This window comes from Puntigrus tetrazona, chromosome 24 (assembly GCF_018831695.1).
Source record: "Puntigrus tetrazona isolate hp1 chromosome 24, ASM1883169v1, whole genome shotgun sequence".
Lineage (NCBI taxonomy): Eukaryota > Metazoa > Chordata > Actinopteri > Cypriniformes > Cyprinidae > Puntigrus > Puntigrus tetrazona.
The window spans coordinates 11,330,510-11,353,279 of record NC_056722.1 but is presented as its reverse complement, the minus strand read 5'-3'; the positions used below and the strand labels follow the sequence as shown (position 1 = coordinate 11,353,279).

Sequence of the window (22,770 nt, the reverse complement as noted above, 5' to 3'; positions counted from 1 at the left end):
TTATCCGAATTACACACCTCCAAAAAGACTCCTTTATGTTCCACTAGCATAAACCCCTGGCTCTAGAGCCAACTCCCAGCCCCCTCTCTCCCAGGATACTGTGAGTGATGTATTTGAGAAGGGCAGTGGGGGAATAGGGAGGCAAGAGAGAGAGCGGGAAAAAGAATGAGTGAGTGAAGCAGAGACTGAGCCAGCGAGAGCACAGTAAGAGCCTTTCCATGTTAATTAATACACGCTACGCTCTGGCACTAATCAATGTGACGAAGGAACATGGAGAGCAAAGGAGTAATTACTGTGTGGCTGAAAACTGTGGATCATAGACAGAATCAGTGTCCTAAAGAGACAGAGAAAAAAAAAAAAAAAGGAGCCAAGAAGCAAGAAAGAAAGGCCAAAAACCAGGAGTTTTACCTGCTTTACCCTAGGCCTTCCTGGAGAGAACTTCCTCTTCGAGATGGCTGGCTTTCCCATACCTATCTTGGGTGTAAGAGGGAAGAAGGTGGTGTTAGAAACACTGGGGCTGTATCCAGAAAGATTCAAGCCATGGGTTGGTGTCTGGCTTTGAGACATCTCTCTTGGTGAGGCTTCAGTGGAAAATGGGGACTGGGTCAACTTGGTTGAGCCCTCAGAGGACAGTCCCGGGGAATGCTTCAAGACGAGGCTCTTATCCTCAATGGGAGAGCTGAAACTGGAGAAACTGTGGTCACTGACAGGTGTAGTGTCCATTTCCACAGTAGGACTGCATTCTGCAACCTGTGGGACACTATCAGGCTCAGGTAAAACACAAGAGACCTCAGGATCTTCTCCCTTCTCCTCTTCGTGCTCTTGTTTGTCTTCCTTCTGTCCATGTTCAATTTCCTCAACAACACTCTGGGTTTCAGGGACATCTGCCATACTTTTATCCTTCTTACTGGAGGCGTCTGAGGGACAGACATCCATGGGTTCTTCCTCTTGTGCTTGAGAGTGTTTGGGGGAAGTTTCTTTGGTTGGCAAAGCAGGAAGAGCTTTTGAAACATCTGCTTCAGGTTCATCCTCTGTATTATCAGGCAGCTTATCCTCAGTTTCCTTCCCCATTTCCAAAGCACCAATAAGACTGTGCTCCGGGTTATGGTCTTCAGTAGTGGACGTGGCCTGAAAGGAGAGGGAGGGTACACCCACTAAAGTGGAGGTGCAAGGAGGAGGCTCGGAACCCTCTGTCAGAGTGACAGTAACCTGGATCTCCTGGGCAGGTTCAGCAGCTGCACAAAAAAAACAAAAAAAAAAAAAACAAACACTGTAGTGTGTGGCTAAAAACACTTTGCTGTGTAGATATGATCTGACTAAAATAAAAATAAAAAACTTACATGACAGGAACTTTTCTGGCACAGTAGGAAGTGGACTAGTTCTGGCCTCTGGCTTTAACGCCACTTCCTCCTCAGCTTCATTTACTTCCTCAACAGCCATGAAGACATCTGGAGGAGAAAGGGTTGAGAAAAAAAAAAAATGTGTAGATTCACATTAAATTTTTGCTGAAAATTGTCTTCATCATGGAACCTATTGTCACTGATTCACTGTTTTTCTGAATTAAAATAAAGTGCTTGTGTTTGGTTGTCAGAACTCCAATTATCTTTGCTCAAACTGCATCGCAACATGCTCCAAAGAATCTGACACACAGAACACTGGACCAACAGTTAGTAAACTGCTCGAAATAATGTAACAGCAGGTCTTTTCACACAAATATGGTTACAATACTTTTCTGAGACTTTTACGTGACTTATGCCACAGAATGGCACCGCTAACTTATTACATGTTCAACGACCCTGGAGCAACCTGGGAAGTGCATTACTCAAAAGGCACAATCAAACCAGCAACAATTTAGATACCATTCATATCCTGAGGTTTCTATAACTATTAAAAAAAAAAAAAAACCTTGAGAGATCTTGAGAGATTTTCAGTTTTAATAGCTTTAATAATAGAGCTATATTCAAACTGATCACTCACACGTGAGATTTGAACTGCTTTGCTTTATCATAACTATTTTGCAATACTAAATTGGTCCCAATCAACATAGCATGACTGATCAAAAAAATGAACAGCAACTAAAAAAATTATACTATCATTAATCAGATTTTTTCTATATCCACAGTATATATATCGAATTCAACAGTGTTCTATTTGCCTCCTCCTCCACCATACATTTATGCTTCCCTCACTCTGAACAGGGAACAGGAATACTTCAGCTGCCACTGCAGCCCATTGTGCCTGGCATCACCATGACAACATATTTACGAGCCCTGCTCTTGTTAGACACTGCTGAGATGGTCTCAAACAAACACAAGCCTCTGCACTTTTTTTTAATCACTCATAGGCAAGACTTCAAAACAACTGCTAGAACAAAAACAAACAATTTTCAAATGCCATACATACGCAGAATTTCAAATTTAGAAAAAAGAATTTCTGCAACAACAAACCAAAATTGATAGGCTGTAGGATAAATGAGAACCCACATGCACAAAGTAAAGCATCACATGATCAAATATAATATAATATAATATATATTATATATGAACATGGGATGCTTTACTTTAGCCAGTCAGAAAACATTTAAAAATAGGTGTTGATGTGTAAATGCTAATGGCATTGACAATTTGTAATAAATCCTTTTGATAACTTAGCTTCAGTTAATTGCTTGGGGAAGAGATTAAAGTGAATGATATAAAATTGTATTGCACAGCATATCAATTTTATTTTAAAGAGCAAGGAAATCCTATTTTGTATGACCACCTTTAATACATTGGCAATGTAAACTCCATATATCATGCCAATAAAACATCATTAATCTAACCTGAATCTAACCTGGGGTCTAAGAAACTATAGAACCATCAAAGACTCATGAACAGCCATCATTCAGAGAGCTGAAGTTAGGTTGGTTGCGGTGTCCTGATAATGTCTCTACACTTACAATCCACTAGCAGCACAGGGAAGATGAAAGCCTCAATGGTTTAGAGCTCCTAGCTATTTTTAACCCAGGCGGACAAGTCACGGTCTACAGAATATCTTCCCCTCCCCCAGACTGCTGTGCTACAATGAACGCTACAATAAATACTTGCATCTACACATACCTACATAGATGCACATGTAAATCACCATGTCTTCTATGACAAACTGTATTGTTAAAATTATCAGTTTGATTACAATTTTTTTTAATTAAATTGACTTAAATTTTTTTTAGAATTGTATTTTTTTACAGACCTCAGAAAACTCCCACATTGGCAAGCTAACATTTCTGTGGTGCAAGTGGAGGATTTCACTTTCATCTGTCATATCATCTCTGGCATGATTTTGTATAGAGTAGTTGTTTACAGTTTATAGTCTACAGTTGTTGTTGTTGTTTTTTTGGGAGGTGGCAACCAGCATTAAGGTGCACTACTTAGATTGTCAACCAAGATAGTAGCAGGCGATGGATTATATTTACAATATAATATGCATTGTAAAAACATGGTATTAATATTTCTTTTTTTATATATACTGTAAAGAGGCGCTCTACCAACAAAAGAGAAGGTGCAACCAAAAATCAAAAATATATTCCAATTAAAAAAGGTGCAACACTCACTCTTCAAGAACTTTATTGGTTAAAAAGTCTGATTAAAGGAACAGTTCACCCAAAAATTTTAAATACAGCATATTTTACTTCCCCACAAGCCGCCCTAGGTGTATATGACTTTCTTCTTTCAGACGAACACAGTTCATGTTATTTAGGTCATCATTTTTATTACAAAAATATAAAAAAATGATTGTTACAATAACCTATCAATCTGCTTCAAAGGACATGTGATAACCCCCCAAAGGCCTATAGGTTAGTTTTACGACACAGTACATGCGATTAAATAATCCAATTTATGGAGCTTCAAAGTAATTAAAATAATTATAATTTTTGCATGAATTATTCCTTTACGGCTTGGGCATATGTCTGATGAAGGCCTGGATAATGGCCAAGGATTCACATATTTAGAAATTTGTTTTAGATTTCTTCAAGTGTGAGTTTCACCGCTAATTGAGGCCCATTAAAACATACAAAATCAGAAATGTTTAAAAAGTTATATATAGTGTGATCCTCAAAAAAAAGTGCATTTCGCCACTGGGGAAAGACAGAGGTTCAAGACTAGTTGAGCTGCCCAGTAGAGACAGCATGTAAACAAGCCTCGGGGTACCTCAGTGGACATGCAGAGTTCAAACAAGAGGAAAGGCTGCTGAGGTCACAAGGCATTGATGCGCAATGACTACAGTCCGACTGGATAGACAAAGAAGAGGAGATTAAAACAGGATACCAACATATTCGTACTCCAGAGAGCATAGCAAGTCTGCTGTCTGGCTGATTCTGCACACTGATGCTGGGTTTCAAACACCTATTATTGCTGATCGGGTACGCCTCTGGCTCTGCAAACTCCCATAAGCCCTCTCTCTGACTTCACTCATCAATACTCACCTGACAGTGTCACCTGGTAGCATTGCACGCTGTCTGAGAGCAAATCAGATGAACTTAAAGGATTTACCATTCCCAATGTGGGTATGACATCAGACGGGCTCTAGCCTCCAGCCTAACAGATTAACACTTCATAACATCATGAAAGAAGCAGATCTCAAAGCAGCTACGCAGCAGCTACAATCAGCCATCTGTGCTCAGGTGATTGTGTTGTTTGTGCACTGGGTCATGTGAGTAAGCGTGACTGTGGTTCTTTTCAGCCGTGTCAGGATGAATCACTGATGGCATCACGCATCCATGGCAACAAAAAGACTTTAGATTGGTTGTGGAGTCAAATTACTGCACCGTTGGGAAAATACTCCCTCTAACATTTTGTCATTAGACTAAAGAGGTTCTATAATTACCTACCAATAAGGTACTAAAGATGTCAAAAGTACTGTTACTTCAATTTCTAAACAACACTAGAGCCAACAAGATAACTCCTTTTTACTAGTCAACTAGTCATCCACAAAAGTACCCAATTAGTTGATGGATCAATGTTTACTTCAAGTAAATGAAGCATCATAAACTGTTTCTGGGAAGTACAGTGATGTCACTGTCTGTCAGAAGTCCAATGGCCACATTCATGCATTTTAAATTGTTACGAATGATCCAATTGCTCATGGTTCTGGTGTGTTTCTCCACTTTTGGTTTTGCTAACAACATGCTATATTAATATTAAGCAGTAAGCAATTTAAGACTAAATATTTTCTTGCTTATGTGCAAAAAACAAAACGAAACAAACAAAAAAACTTTGCCAAACTCACATTTAAGTAACATGGCAAATCATCAACATCTGATATATGTCTTGTTCAAACAAAAAAAAAATTAAATAATAAAAAATTGGTGTGATAAACTTTGAATAAACAGCTGTTAAAGCATCTGACACAACTATCTGCATTTCACCAGTGCAACAGAATTTCAGTATGGAAAGATGTTTAATCCCCTTTTTTATTGCACTGTGAAGAAAGCTGGCAAACCCATACAATCTGCACATTTTGGTCACTTCCCTAGATCCTCTGCTTGTGTATAAAACTTCAACGAACAAACAAAAGATGAATCCAGAACGGTCTCTCATCTCAGTGTTCTTGAATTTGTTAGCGTTTCAACTTGTGTATTTCCAAATGCATCTGTCCATGACAGAAATGCCCCACAATCTACCTTAACTCAATTCACCGATATGTAAAGCCCAGTGGTGTGAACATGTTCAAAAAACCTATTATGTGGAGTAAAATAATTATAATATCCAGGAAAAGTAGAAATAAATAGCTTGTTTATAGAGTGATTAAAGCTAGTGAGCGACTGCATTTCTTGCTCGGCCTTTATCATTCACTTTGTTTTTGCTTTTTTATTTTAGTGTTGCATAATTATCTCTTTATTATTATTACACCAATGTTTATTTCACTGAGAATCACTTGGTACTAAAAATTAAAAAAAAAACCTCAACAACAATGTATTTAATCTTTTTTTAAAAATATATAAATTTAACAGTTCTTTTCAAATTACTTAGTTCAAGTCTGTGCTGTGGTAATAATTGATACTGAGAACTCGTGAAGAAATGGAAAGCTATGAAAATTCTGGTGTCGTGACAAAACCTAGTACGTACGTGTGCATGTGTACACTCAGTGTGTGTTTATCAGGAAGCGGGGGTGTGGTAGGGTTGGTTAACAGGTGGGCGTCTCTGTCTTGATTAGAGCCATCTCTCTTGGGGGCCCAACAATGGGATGATTGCTTCCTCTAGCTGCTGGCAGTGGCCCAGTGCATTGCTGCTGGCATGAATGCCTTTACAAAGAGCCCTTACAGCCGGGTCTGATTGTATCCTTTTCTGCCAACCACATGCCAACATATATCAACTCCCCACCACAGGCCCACAGGAAGGAAAAAAAAAAAATCACTGGTAATAAGGTGCAGTTGTAACCACTGCAGAGGCACATGGGAAATTCATCTCGTAGCCATCAGGCTACAGGAAGAGTCCATTCTTATTACAATTCCTAATAAAGGGCCCAAAGAAAATAAGATTTGCTTTTAGCTGGGACGTGATTAGTTTCTGTCTTTGGTTGCAGTTTTAGAGAGCTTTGTAGTATGCAACAAAAAGAAAAAAAATGTCTTACTCCATTCTCATTGGAGGACTCAAAAACTGGCCAAAAAGTCCACATGAAATGGCATCTGCAAAACGACTTATTTATAACCTGACATATTGTCAGGTGAAACAGAATGAAAAATTGATATGAGAAAATGAGAGGGATTGGTGGATAGTCAAGATTACAAAGAGAAACAAAAATGTAAACAGGGTCATTTTTATTTCATGACTTTAACTGTACTAGAGAGGGAGAATGTGTACATGACAAAAAAAACGCTCATTTAAGGCAAGTTTTAAAAGATGCATTAAGATGTGCAGCGGTGTTTCTCGACCTGCTCACACGCACAGGTCTCTGGCTGAACTGACAAACACACTGTAATTACAATCAGTGACAGCAGAGAGGCTCATACCTCACATCTTTGTCACACTCAATGCAACAGTCTCTGTATCAGCAATGAAGAGTGCTTAACATCACAAGAACCAATCTACAGGACCTTACAAGTGGCACACACAGAACACCAGTCGATAGAATAAACAGCAAAATAAACTAGCCTAAAAACTCCTTACGAGAGTTGATTTTTAAACATTTGACCTCTTAAATATACTTCTTTCATGGAAGAACTTTTTTATATTTAAAATGTTTATTAAAAATTATAACTTTATTATTCAAATATTAAAATGTAATTATATGATAATAGTAATAAAAAAATAATAAAATAATCTCTAGATTCCTTAAAGAAAGAAATTTCTGAATGCTATGCTAAACACACAAATTAGGAGAACACAATAAAAAAATTTAATTTACCAAGGTGTGTTTGTGCATTAAATTTATGCTGATTGTTTTGATCAAGCACTATATAAAGCTGCAAATTTGATCAGATAAATAATATCAAGAAAAATAAACATAACCCCATAATGTATATTGTGTAAATATTTTAATTTCCTTGAGATAAAACTTAGTACTAATTACGATCTACTCTTAAATTTTTGATATGCAGGGTAATGCCAGGTGTAAACTACAATTGGTCTCAGCTGACCACCTCTGATTGGATGACTGGACACAAATGCAGGTGTAAACAGAGTCTTTGTGGTGAGCGGTATGTCCGCATCCAGAACTCTACAACACTACTGACTGTATGGATAACAACCCAACCAGAAGAGTATCAAGTGCTGTAAGACGTAAACTCACCCTCGGCTGGCTCTGGGTCAGTGAACAAAGCCTCCTGGCTGCTGACAGGCTGATTGTGCCTGCTCTCCTCCTCTACCTGCTTACACACTCTGCAGGTGTACCCATCTTGCACCTGGGTGTCAGGGTCAGCACCCTCCCGCCTCTCACAGTCCACATGAACCCATCTGATAGAGAAACAAACAACAATCATCAATCACTTTTGCCTAAACCTAATAGTTAACCTGTAAAAAGAGGAATTTCCATATACAAATGAAATGTTCTGGAAATAAAGTAGAAATGCATAGCGCATGATAAAAAAAAAAATCTTTATTTAAGCACAGATATTGTTCGCAAAACTAGCTTTGCGGTTCTAACCTAGACTCTGGCGAAGACTATAGAATACCCAAGATGTGTCACTCGTATTATTTTGAATGGGGAAAAACACAAAGCTCAATATGGCCGCTCTATCACACAAAGCCCTGCCTTCTGAGCAAAAGAGCCAATCGCTAATTGGTAGCACAACTGCAGCTGCCGTTAGAAGTCCAGGTTGCTATAGAAATAGTCAACGCTCTGAGATGTGCGTTTAGGACTGCGCATGTGCACTGGCTGGTCTAGCCCAAGAAATATGCTTTAACACAATTTGAGAAAAATAATCAACATTTATTATACAGTTATTATGAGATTTTATTTGGGATTTTAAACATGAAATTTAATCGTAAAGTTTTGCAAACAATTCTGGAAAATTCCTCGTTCAAAGAGATAGGAGCAACACTTGATGACTGATAGGTGTTTCAAAGATGGCCTTTGATTTTGGAGTCTGGACAAAGTCTAACATTTTTTTGTACCACAATTTGCGTTTCTGGTTGGAGATTTGAAAGAGGGGAGTATTTAGAAAAAAAAACACTTTATATGTGCAACACCACTGAGGATGCATCAAAACAATTTCAACTACTTTCCCTTGCAACAAGGTTTAACTCAGTTTGTGTCAAACACAAAGAAACCAATTAAATTTAACCAACATTCAAAAACCAAACACTCAATTGCTGAAGGATGACAATAAATTACCTTAATAAAACAACATTTTAATGGAAGTCTGTGAGCTATTGTTATTATGAAGAAACCGTTTCATTAAAGCAAGAGGTCAATTGTGAATGTGTGATATTTTCACAGCTGAAGGGGTCATTTCCTACCTCTTACAAGTGCAGCATGAGTGTTTGTCCAGAGGGCCGCCAGAATCCTGATTCTGCCCACAGATGAGGCAGACCAGTGCTGAATCATGCTGCTGTTGACATCCTTCACACATTACACCATTAGATGACCACTGGCCGTTAGGCCTCATGCCACATTGAGCACACGTCCGGCAGTTCTACAAAACACAACACACAATTCACTGCAACCTATACAAAATGATGACCGCAAAACTATTTAAAGTCAACATGAAATAAAATACCATTTACTTTCATTTTTATTAAAGAGATTCACCCAAAAATTCAGTCATTCATTTGCTCAGCTTCGTGTTGTTTTAAACAGTAAGAACTAGCTTTGTAAAAGTACAGTTGAACCCCTGATGTCACATGAATTATTTTAATGACCTCCTTGCTACATTTCTGGACGCTGATAGTTATGTTAATAATTGTTTAGAATGACATGAGGGTGATTAATTAATGACAGAATTAAAAAAAATTGGGTGAACTATCCCTTTAAGTATAGAATTCATTAGTGCACATTACATTAATATTGATATGACACTGTATCCATATTTAAATAAATTGCAAATAAAGTCAAGCAGTCATGCCAACAGTACAGTGGTGTACTCTAATTCTGCATTATTCGTTCATATAAGCCAGTATTGTTGCTTTGCTGAGGAGACCAACTGCTTCAAGTATTATAAATGCTACAAATAAAACACACACACACACACACACACACACAAAACTCATCTGACAACAATTCACATCTGACAATGATACTTGAACCTCAACAATTGCGAACTATAAACTTCACGGCCTCTCTTAAATCAATTTAGATTGAGCTACAGTATAATTACGGCTTTATAAATCCTCAAAATCATGTTCATCAGTCTGCAACAGCTCTCGATTGGAGCGAAGCATCAGAAAATCCCATGTCAATTAAAAAACATACATACATAAAAGGCACTTAAAGCTCATCAAGTGCAGAATTGCAACATGCTGAGAGGGGCAAGTATCGGCTCTAATAACCACCCACAGACCCTTAGCAGGAATTCCAGGCCCTGTCAAGCCTCTGATGATGGACAGACTCCTGTGCTGAGTTCTGGATGACAGGTGGGGATTCTTGGCGACTTTCACAAAGTGATGAGAGGGATCCATGTGTAATTTCATTCAGCTTTTCTATTCTTTTTACGTAAGAGGTCTATTTAAGGGAGATATATAGGGGTCTGCTGACAATCTGACTACAAACTTTCGAGCAGAACATCGTTTTTTGGTATTTTCATCCGGGAGCTAACTGGTTTGGTTCAATTTAAAATATGGAGGAAAGTAAACATGACATAGTCTCGTATAGTCGAGATAATCATATATTCCACAGCTCAATCATGCAACTCAGTCTTCAAAGAGAAGGTACAGGAGAACTGCATCAAAACAGTCTAGCACAGCATGCACATTAGGAATAATTAAACTAAAGTGTTTTGAAGGTAATGAATTCATCATGGTGATTAAATCAAGCTCCAGCATCAATGCAGAGGGAATATACAGTATGCTGGTGAGATGAAAACCAATGCACTCTTCAATCTCGCAGTCCATAAACATACCGAAAAGAAAGAGGTGTGTGTGCTGTGAGTTATAGGCTCAAAGCAGAAATGAAACCACTGTGTGCCTCTACTCACAGCAGGCTAGAATCACTGTCACAATGCTGGTTGTAGTCCATACACAAATACAAGCTTACCTTGCACCTCCAGCCATTGGTGGGTATTGTGTCCATGACAGGCTGCAGGCAGTAGGTATGATAGCCTTTATCACACATGTCACACACCAGCATTTTGCTGTCATCCCCTGGGTTCCTACAAACCAGATGGGAAAAAGAGAGTAGATTAAAGATAGATTCCAGAAACAGTGGTAGGGGCTTTTGCAAATTTCAAGCTAACAAGACATTCTGACCTATATAATGTTGACAGTTTGCTTGTAGCTAGTGGACAGTTTGGTTTCAGTGACAAGCGGGGCATAAGTGAAAAGATTTTAGCCAATCAGAAGATATTTAATATTTAATGTACAGTTATGTGGAAAGAGAATTGACTGATGGGATTTCACAGTAGCCAGTACAACAGACTGACAAAATAACCTGTTGTTTGCTGTAATCTAGCCCTCTCTTTTATAGATCAACCTTTATTTTGTTTCTTCTTTTTAATAATGAATCTTAATGACATGATTGCTAACAAAATGTCTTAGACGGTTAAGTGCTTCCTAAAAAGAAAAGGATTATATCATTGCCTACACACTCATTCCAGTATAAAAACATATATGTGACCCTGGACCACAAAAATCTTGAGTCGCTGGGGTATATTTATAACTATAGCTAAAAACACATTGTATGGGCCAAAATTATTGATTTGTCTTTTGTGCCAAAAATCATTAGGATATAAGATATTTTGTCCAATCCTAACAAATTTATCAGGGTCACATTCAAGTTATGAACCATGATGACTGGTTAAATTCACATGGTACTTCTGTTTTTAGGTTGAGAGCTTTGTTGACTTAAAAATGTGCTTTAAAAAAAAAAAATCAATGATAAACATCAAAAACAGTCAATTAATTACTCCAAGGTCTTATACACGCACAGCATACTCTTTTCTCTTTTCCAATATTATCAGTGAATTTTAGTAAAGAGTTGATTTAAATTGCGCTTTTTATTGCAGAGCAAATCGATTAATCTGCCGACAACATCAGTGTTAGCCACAGAAAAAGACACCGTTAACCGCAGCCACCAATCCTCAGCCAAATACAACCTCATTTTTACATTTACCCAGGCAAACAAACACCCCATTACTTTCTCCCAATAACACTTTCACTTTGGCTTTTCAGAGCCCAAACCTGTCTAAGTGGTAAATCAGAGAGGAGACAGTGAGATTTATAGAGCTGAGAGAAGGTGAGGTGACGTTTAAGAGATTTACCCATTTCCAGGCCTATATTTTCAGCCAATGCAAATCAACGTTAAATGAGAATGTCATCTGATATTTACAGCATAGCTGAGCCACTGCCATTATTGTCATTTTCACCCAGCGATCGAGATGGATGCATGTTCTGCCTCTCCCAGCTCTGCTGTGTTTGAGATCCAGAATCACCAATCAACCAAGCAACACGTTATATTGGAGAATTCTGTGTTTAGGCTAAATAAAATGTAAATCTATTTTGACTACACTGCATTTTTACTGTAAAAATGCCTGCTTCTTATGAGGTCAAGGTTCTATGATCTACTGTCTCCTCAGAAAAATATACATATAGTAAAGCTTGAACACACATTAAAGGTGTCTGACAACAGTCGGCTGGATCTCCCAGCAGTCATAGTTAGCGTGCGGCTGCTGGCATGAAAAAACAGCACAAAACACAATTCTCTAAGGATAGCCTTGTTTTATCCATGCTGACATACAAAACATAAAATTGCCATTTTATTAAAACAGCAAAACAATGTTGGCAAATGCAAAACAACTCTTTATTAAACTCGCCTTGGCAAATGTAAAATGTCTAGTGAGATCATGTAGTATACCAATGACCAACAAATGAATAAAAATTATTATTATAGCTACTATTATTTTTGTGGATTTGAATATAGTTAAATAGAGAAGGGAAAGCAAAAAAGCAGAAATGCAAAGCAAAAGCGTACAATTTTCAGAAGAGAGTTTGTTTAACTTTTTTTAAAATTCTCCAGATGTCTGAATTTAATTACTTAACTGTGTTTAGTAATTAATGTCCAGGTGAGCTGGATACTCACTTGCATGCGAGGCAGACTTTGCACTCAGGGCACTGCCAGCCGGCCCTCTTCAGTGGGGTGACAGTGATGTCCAGACAGGCCCCATGGTAATGCTGGCCACATGTACAGCAGAAGAGCTGATCGAGCAAGTCTCCGGAACTGTCACACACCAGACATTTCACCTCATCTTTCGCTGTAAGAGAGAGTTAATATATAATGTGTCTCAAACTACAAAAGGTATATCTTATGTAGTCATTTATGATGTAAACAGATGTGTCGTGAGCATATGTGTTTGCGTACTGTTTTTGTTTCAAGAGATAGAATAAAAAAGATTTTTCATTATATGGCTGTTTATATATATATATATATATATATATATATATATATATATATATATATATATATATATATATATATATATATATATATTTTTTTTTTTTTTTTTAAAGCCTCAACATTCAAAAAGAAAAGAATCAGAAGGAAACCCGTGTAACAGAGATACTCACATCTGACAAGGGCTCGTTGGATGTGATCCGGGCAGAGGAGGGTGTATGCCTTTATGTCCTGGAAGGTTCCGGCAGCAGCTGCACAGGGGTAATGAAAGGATCGCCCACAGCTCTCCTCACAGCACTTTATGGATGCTCCAAGGCGCTTACAGTATGCACAGCACTATAAACAGAGAAAAGAGAAATTGAGATAATCAGAGGTGTACTTTCAGTTCAGTAAATACCCCATACGTTACTATTAGCAATGGCGAGTTTAGATTAACTGGTAACTCCAAAACTGCTCAAGTGAAAAATAAATTATAAATAAATCATTTGAAAACAAATCAACCGATAAAAATAATACATTTGATTCCTCAACTCTATTACAGAAATTTTAACAAATACGTGGTTAAATATGATTATAAATAACTGTAAGCAACATTGTGATAATAAGTCTGTACGCATGGGAATCATATTTTCATAAATGCAGATAAATAATGCTAATTGCAAATTTAATACATAGTGAATTTAAAATGAAAATGTCATAGCAGGCAACTGAACAATCCATATGCAAGAATCATCACACATGAGCAATTTGCATAAGACCTAATAGCTCAATTCAACAACGTTTCACGATTAGTGAAATCATATGTTTATAAGCCTTGGTTGAAATGATAAATGTGTATTTGCTGACCGACAGTGGTAAAAGTAGTGTTTATCTTTCTACTACTAAAAAAGTAAACAAGGCAAACACTGCAGTACCTTTTTATATACCATTTAATTGCCCTGTTTAACAGCTATGTCAAATGTGTTATTAGACAGAACTGTTAAACAAAGACATAGTAAATGTGTGATTATGTTTATTTACTTAATTTATTTGATGCATTCATTTGCTGTACAGAGATTAAGTGATTCTTATTAAAAATGGGCACCTCATAGTAAGTGCAAATATAATAATATTTTATATTTATATATCCAAAAACCAGGCTGATTTCGGTCACTATTGACTTACATTAGGGGTGGCAATCTCCTGTCACTTCACGATCTGATTACGGTTACAATTTTGGGAGTCACGATCCAATTCCAAAGCGATTCTTGATCTACATTTTTCCCCCATTTAATTCTTCTGCTGTACAAATGCATCTTTACGACATTACATTTAAAAACAACATTGGAGTTTCTATGATTTTTGTTTATAGTTGAAATGTCCGGACTGCCATCTTAAAAGTACAGGTGTGAATCTTGGTTTCACAATTCAATTTAAGTTATTTACGGTTATCATCATTTCAATACCACAACGCTATTACTGCACATTACGGCTATTTTAAATAAAATTTGTGCAAAATGTACCGTTTTATTATATAAGCAATTATTTGAAATAAGTTCTCTTTAAGTGTCCGAATGTTTACAGACAACGTTTACAATAGTTATGGGTTTTTCTTTTTTTTTCTCACCATTATTGCCGTTTGATTATTACTGATGCGATCAAAGACAGTGACAGCTTTAAAAGGCTTCATTTATTTCGTGATATCAGATGTTTTGTTGTGCTCTGAAACATCCGCAGCCGCTTCAAGACAAACAAACACTGAGCACATGTGAAAGTCTTATCTAAAGTAAAACGCGGTACACACTGTCAAGCAACAAGCACGTGTCTCACAGAGCAAAGTCTGTGCAATGAATGAATCATGCCGCGTCTTGAGTGTGCGCGCACGTGCCATATGGGGGAGAAAAAAAAAAAAAAGATCTCAGAATCTATTCTAAAATATTTAGAATCGCTAAAGAGAGAATCGCGACGCATCGGAGAATCAATTTTTTTTCCCCCGCTCCTAACTGTTCGGCGGAACAAAGAAATTCATACAGGTTTGGAACTACTTGAAGGTGAGTAAATGATGACAAAATATTCATTTTTGTGTGGACTATTTCTTTAAGGTGTATTCATGCATATCTGATGTGATTTTAAAACAAAACAACTAGTCTAATCTAAATACCTTAAAACGGTATGTGAAAATTCTAACTGCACAGAAACACTTCTTTTTATTCCAGAATAGGTCAATGACCAATGAGACATAAACTGCTGGCCACAGAGCACTAAGAACACAATGACAACAAACAAACAAAAGGATAAGAAATGAAAATGCAACTGCTGTTTTTATTTTCTACATTCTACTAGCTTAATTGTTTGTTTCACCATATCTGGTACATGAAGTTAAATTCATTTTTGGTTTTACTCTTGCATGATTAATCACTTTTTAATTTTTGATAAACATGCCATCTTTTAACTGAATCTGTTATTTACATTAACATCAGGCTTTTGAACTCTGTTAAACATAAACATCATTTATGGAGTACATAGATGCAGAAAATGTCCATTTGTTAATTGCATTGCTCTTATAATAGCCTTTTTGTAGCAAGAGTGGTGAAAAAACCATAAACCCTGAATAGCAAGGTCATCAAAACACGATGTTCCTCTCGCAGGTCCATTTGCTCGTTATATACTTCCCTCTCTTTCAGCGTGTATTTTTTCAACCTTTCGGATACATCTAGTAAAGCATTCAGGATCAAGGCGAATGTCATTCAAAATAAGGATTGGGTGAAAACTGGCCAGACATTTAAATCACCACCATGGAAAAAGCACTCACACTTTCAATAATAGAGGACGCCAGGGCCTGAGAAAACGGCCCTAACTAAAAATGTCTCTAGTCAGCAGTCTCTCTAGCTCTCTCATGCTTTAAAAACCTTGGCCTAAAGCCCAAATGCAACAATCTGCAAATACCTTTTAACACTGAGCTTTAAGCAATTATCGCCCAGGCGGTGAGTCCACTGGGGCTGACAGCAGCCTCTACCCACAATGCTCTTTCCTGAATCACTCTGAAGGACAGCCATATAGAGCTCTATGGCTATACTGTCCACTTTCAGGGCTAGGTGGGTGTTGAGCATCTCATGCCTCAAATAATGTATCAAACAGAAACCATCACCTCAGACATCTACTTCACGGGGTGAAAAAGCTACAGCTGATACGCTATTGCAGCCAAGACTCCAAGGACACTATTATAAAGTAGAACAGCATTCCCTCCTTGAAATCCTATATGCAAAGAGGCATAATGGCAGCATTCCAAACGGAGCAGGCCAGTGATGAAAGATGCAGTAAAGTGTTGGATGAGTGTGCTGTACTGCGCACAATGTCGGCTGGTTTGTGTCTCGGTCAGTTTGTGGACTCCAGTTATTCAGCGATTCTGTTTATAGCTTTTGTAATGGTTTCTAGACATGAACTTCATCCTGAAAGTAGTGCATGCACATTTGCTACGTATTTCTCAACATTTCTGTTGTATAAAATTCAACAACACATAATGACCTGATTTACTTTTCTTAAAGCACATCCTCTGTTTTAGTGTGCACAACGTCTTAGAAATCTCTTTCCAAAATTTCACATTTTATTATAAATGAAAACAAGTCAACAGTAGTGTGGGGCAATAATTAATCACATGCAAAATAAATGTTTTTGAGTACATGTATATATAAACACACACGCACACGTTTAAAAAAAAAATGTTTCATATTAAATATATATTAGTGCTGTCAAACGATTACTTTTGTTCACACAATATATGTGTTTACCTTGTATATTTATAGAAATACAAACACTTGCAAGCACATATTTAAGAAAACTATGTAATGTTTATATTTTAAATATATTTATATATAATGTAAATCATTTGAATACAAATATATACATTTAAATTTTCAAATATTAGCTGTATGTGTGTGCTTTTATATGCACACAAAAATCTACACAGTGCACATCCATATATTATGTAAACAAAAACTTATTTCGGATGCGATTAATCACGATTAATTGTTTGACAGCACTAATATGTACATATAGTATAGAAATAAAAATATACTTGCAAATACACTTAAATGTTTTCAAAATATATACTATATTTGCATGTACTATATACATTATATACATTATAAATATACACAGCACACACAAACATTAAAAAATTTTTTAAAAATATTTTGGATGTGATTAATTACAATTAATCATTGCCTAGCACTAGTTTTAAGCCAACTAAATGATGCACCAATAGTGCAAATAAAGTCAGTGGAAGATGATCTCGTAGAAGGGACTGCGTGTAGTTCAAGTCATCCTCAGCCCTCTGACATTTACTATTTCACAACTCAGCGGGTCTCGCTGCCAGGACAAACCTACATCACAGCAAAATCCTTACAGGAGCAAGTCAGTTCACTCAGCAGCCATCTTGCCAATGCCCTTTGGCAGCTGATATTTTCTCAAATGAGGTACAATTTGTGTCCCATTACTTTTTATAAAGAATTAGAACATTAAATATCATGCGTTTTGTTGGAGAGCTTTTATATTTGCGACGTTGAAATGATCTTTAACATTACTTAAACACTGTGACACTAACAAAGTCACATCATTTGGAGCCTTTTCGACAAATTCGTAAATCATCTCATTCTATTTTCTTAATTTCTAGATAACCTGTAGTGTTGAGTACATTTGTAAAAACTCGACCATTCACCTGTCATATATTCCAACTAATTTAGAGCCTAGGTGATTATAGTATACTGCCTGTATGTGAGCTACTAAACAGAGCAAATCAACTAGGGTTGGTGTTAAGAAACCTAGGTCCAGCCTGAAAGACCTCTGTCACCCCAGTAATAAAATGTTCTATGTCTGGCAAACAGTAACAAAACAATCAGCCAAAGTCCAGTGGATTACTAAACAACAGCTACATGCAGGCGATAAAGCTGCTAAATGGGCAAAGCTGCAGAGCAACCACTCTAATGGTCTCGCATATGGGGGAAAACCTAGTGTGATACAAAGCCAATTCATCGTTCATCAACTGTCTCAAATGACTCATTATCAGTTTCTCTTTTTGTTTTTTTCTTCAGAAAAGCATGCAGGACATGGGCTTTATTTCAGAAACGTCAAAACAAAAGTATAGTCCACTGAAACATCACAGAATTAAACAAAAAAAACACGGACAACTATACACTGAGAGTTTCTTTTTGGATGGTTGGAGTTTTGAGGGATCCTAACTGTATTTTACATAGAACAGACACACATGCTATGCGTTTTTTCCTCAAGAATCAGATCCCAGGTGAAGCGAATATAAAAATTAATTACTCCTAATGTGCTTTCCCTGCCCGGGTTCAATGTGCCCTTGCGTCTGCCACATTGCATTGTGTTAATTAGTGGAGTTGCACAAGAGAGACGGCTGTGGCAGTTCTGAACTGCTCCGCTCCTAATTAGAAAATATTTTAAAGACCGGGGGACCGACACAACCTCTCCAGCCTCTTCCACTGCCAATAATAACCCCATTCATGATTAACTCTGAATACTTAATCAACAGTGAGTGCATTTGTCATTCCTCTACAGAAATTACTCTCAGGGAAAGTTATAGCTCAAGTTTGCAACTACATTCAAAAATACAAATTGGCACAAACATGGGCCCACTCAACCACATTAATAGCCATTTGCCACTAAAATGATACTTGATTTAGGGCTAAGTGAAGCTCTGCCAATTCAGCACACAAGACCACACAGAGGAACAATGACGTAACTGACTATGTTACTATATATCTCGCCAATAATCAAACAGTACACTGTATTCTTTATTTACTTGAAATGTAAAGCAAGTAAATACGATTAAACAAAAAAACAAAATTTCTGCATGTACAAGACTGCTCATTATGAGCAACTGGAAATGCCAACAATATTTGTATTTTTTTGCTTATTTATGTGATTATTATTACTTATATTTTACACCAATTCTGATGTAAAATTACTCTACTGAAGGGCCGAATTGTTGCAGCCCTAAAAACAAACACATGAACATTGAGCATATTCAGAATGTATTTTCGTCAAATTGTACAGGCCTAACATGTAACACTCAAATAAATCAAGTAAAACAATGAGTCGTTACTGCTAACTAAAGTTAATCTTTAAACAGTAATAGATTAAAAAATTACAAATGATAACTGATAAATGTCATCTTTAAAACTTAAAAAAAAATACATGTCTATTTTCCACAAAGGAAAAGCTCTAATTTTGCATTTTAGAGTTGCTTTTTAAGGGCATTTGGTGATGAAATTATCCCAGTCCTCTGAATTCAGTGTAACTGGATGGAGACCAATGGGTTTGCAAAACAGAACTACCTATTCATTGGTGGACACGCATGGAATAGGACCAGACTGGATGCTGGCTGAAATTGGTACAAGTTGACAGAACAACCATTTCTAAGTTGAAAGCAAACAACTTCACCAACGAGACATTTAAATGCACTGGTGTGGGTGTCACTCACCTCTGTGCTCCCTGAGTCAATTGCTTTGTCCACATACAGCAGCGACTGTCCCTCCCCACGGCATACACCCTCTGACCAGGCGGCACAGCGCAGGTGAGCACAACACTGGCCTGCAGATGCAACAGAATAATAAACATCGTCAGACACTGAAAGACACAAACACTGATGCTTGAGTAGGTTTACCTACCAGTGGGATCAAATAAAGACGCAACGTTAATGTCATCAGGAAGGCCAATTTGGCCCAGTTCATCCCAGAACTTCCGGCCGGGCTCCTCAGCAGCGGGGTCCGTACTACCAGGAGCAGAGGTTGAGTGCAGGCCGCTGTCTGGAGAGCTGACCCTGAGGAAAGAAGCAAACGAACACATTAGGTTTAATCGGCAAAGACACTGAAGGAGTCACAAAATAATATTTTAAGGTGACAGCTGTGTATCCCACTCCTCTGTGAGATAAACACTTGGCAGTTTATTTCTAGATGTCAGCATCCCGATCATGTTTTAGGAAGGCCTACGGTGCAACTACAACATCCATGAAGCCCTGTCTGCAAAGGCGAGGTATGGGGTTATCATACTTGGCTGCTACACAAGGACTGGCTGTTTAGAAGCAAAGTATGAAAGAGACAGAGAAAGAGAGAGGACGAAAGAGAGCCGGAAAGGGGGTGGGGGGCTGGAATGACTGGCTGCTTGGATGTGGCGCTGAGAGAGTGAGCTACAGAGACTCAGAGAAGCGGAAAAAAAGGAATTAACATTTAAAAAGGAAGCCGGTTTGAAGAGGGCCAGCCAGAAGTGGGTTGCAGCGGGGACAGGATGAAAGACTACTGTATGCGATCCCTATTCTGTCCAGAACATCTGCATAAATATAAATATACTGTTTGGTGTGCTACTTCCTCTTTAAAAAGACTTGCATCAGATGAGGAGTAACATTAGGGACATTATTGTATCGTAAGGAACTCCACGTTTTTTTCCCCCCAAACAATTTCAATATGGCTGGGTGATATTATATATATGTCCATGCGCATCTTGTCAGTAAAGCCAGATCTTTGATTAGCGAAAAATCCCCATCACCAGAGCTGTAGATCACGGACAAGCCAACCCAAAAATGGGAAACTGAGCACGATATTGCAGAGCTTGTCAGTAATTTACGGCTCTGTGTATTAACTGCCGCTCCATTTGAAAACTGGTGATTAATCAGTCACATAAGTTTTGCTCACATCTTTGGTTCATATTGTTGACTTGTATTTTTCAACGTTTCATAATAAAGGAATGCGTTAATAGTTAGGTATATCTCAAAAATAGGTATATTTTAATACTGAGATTCCTAAAATGCTAGGTACAGACCTTTCCAAATATCAAAGAGCAAATGCAAGACAGTCAGAGAGAAACGCTGAGAAAAATATTTTATTAACTACTAAAATGTATTGATAAAAATGTGCAATGTGATAAAACTGCCTGCATGATTAATACAAGGAACGTAGAAGTAGGTGGTAAAAGTAAATAAAATCAGTGTCTATGTAGACCAGTCTTAAATTAAGTTTGAATTAGGATACAGCTTTGAAGTAACTTCACATTGTAACATCAGACACAGACAAACGTCAGCAGACACGTTCGCCCAGTTATCCCTCTACTCTGTCCCCCTCCACCGCCTCCCACCTCTTCTCTGATGACTTTGTCAGCTTTTTCACTGATAAAGTAACCTTCAGCAGCCAGTTCTCTGCACCACTTATCCACAGCCAACCTACACACATTCCACTCTTCTCTTCCTTCTCTCCCCTCACGTTGAATGAGGTCTCCAAAGTTTTCTGTGCCAGCCGTCCAACATCCTGTCACTTAGACAGGATCCACTGATCCACTCCCACCCATTACGGCCGATCTCACCAACACTACCCGTGCTGACTAGGGCTGATCTCATTTCTAAATGACGGCGATTCATATCCGCATATCACTCTGAATTTAAAATCATGCTGCATTCACGTTTTATTGGTCACACTTACACAATAACAAATACTATTAGTCCACCAATCAATCATAAATCTTAATCCCTTGTCTCTTCACTGGAAATCTGCTATTGCTCAAGTGAGGTCCGGGTATGTGTCACTTTCCGAGTTCTGTTCAGTCTTGTGCACAGCCACGTCCACACAGCTTTTAAAGTATACTCAACCGCAGATGCGGCACATGCGCAGTACCACCTACTTGACTTGCGCTGTCTCGTCATTCACTTTGTGCATTGCACATTCACCTGTTGTAATCTCTACATTGCCAGAATTCTGTGTCCTGTGCCAATTGGAGCAAAAAGCACAAATTCTATTTTTATTTATTACTATTAACATTCTCTTATGTTTTTGTCAAAAAAGTGTTTGCTCAGCTCTCTGCCTTAGGCATCACCAGATACAGTACTTCGGTGGTTTCGGTATCCTATCTCACAGGCAGATCTTTCTAGGTTTCACAAAGAGGAGGAGTGTCTGAGTCACATAAGCTAATATCTGGGGTTACATGAGGTTCATTGCTCGCTTCTCTCCTTCCTCCATTTACACAACCTCATTGAAAGCAATCATATAGGTGCATGGCTTCCACTGCTGCTGTACAGATGAAACACAGCTCTAGCTCACATCAGGCCGTTTCTGATCTCACTATATTGTCTTCCAGTTGTGGCCAAAATCAAATTTTGACACTCAAACACTAGAACAACATCTCTCTACCTCAAATGACTCCTACAAATGTATGCTCCCTCCTGCCAACAAATGAGCAACACATAGTTGTTCCTTCACAACAAGAGACAAAGTCACTCTCAAAACACCCTCTCTGCTCCTTTATAGTGGAAAGAGCTGCCAACCTCCATCCAAATGGTCAAGACATTACATCTTCCAAGAACTAGCTGAAGAAACATTTCTTCCGCAACCTCTTAACCACCCCACACCCTTAAACCAACCTAGTTATCAAATAAACGTGCCATTGTATATTAGAGGTTTATTATTTGCTCTGTGACAAATTGCTTTTGTTCTTCTATTGCAATTCACTTTATATAAAAGTGTCTCCAAAACGCATAAATATAAACATAGTCTTGTTTGCACTGGTTGGTGCTTGATTTAGTTTCTCTAAAGTTTGAACTGGTGTACTATTATTGTTGGGGCAGTGTGTAATAGCCTTTACAATTCAGCTGTCTATGGAGACAATACATAGAATGGCAATTGAGTATGTTAAAGAACAGCGACACTTGAAAAAAAATGAATGTCTCTTTCACAGTCATAACAAAACATATTCTTCAATGAAAGAGGC

General features: G+C 37.8%; 1 protein-coding gene across 10 annotated transcripts in view; it reads right to left on the bottom strand.

The window, feature by feature from the left end:
- Window positions 1–22,770, bottom strand: part of kmt2ca (lysine (K)-specific methyltransferase 2Ca) — a 104,667-nt gene that overhangs the window by 43,023 nt on the left and 38,874 nt on the right. For all 10 annotated transcript variants that reach the window (XR_006247962.1, XM_043226737.1, XM_043226739.1 and 7 more), the window contains exons 6-14: window positions 19,689–19,840; window positions 19,502–19,611; window positions 13,194–13,356; window positions 12,709–12,880; window positions 10,669–10,783; window positions 8,937–9,112; window positions 7,768–7,931; window positions 1,341–1,448; window positions 409–1,235 (exon numbers count right to left, since the gene is read on the bottom strand). Coding sequence is in view for 9 of the 10 variants with exons in the window: in XM_043226737.1 (XP_043082672.1) it covers window positions 409–1,235; window positions 1,341–1,448; window positions 7,768–7,931; window positions 8,937–9,112; window positions 10,669–10,783; window positions 12,709–12,880; window positions 13,194–13,356; window positions 19,502–19,611; window positions 19,689–19,840 (1,987 nt within the window). In the remaining variant the exon portion in view is untranslated. The remainder of the gene's footprint in view (window positions 1–408; window positions 1,236–1,340; window positions 1,449–7,767; window positions 7,932–8,936; window positions 9,113–10,668; window positions 10,784–12,708; window positions 12,881–13,193; window positions 13,357–19,501; window positions 19,612–19,688; window positions 19,841–22,770) is intronic.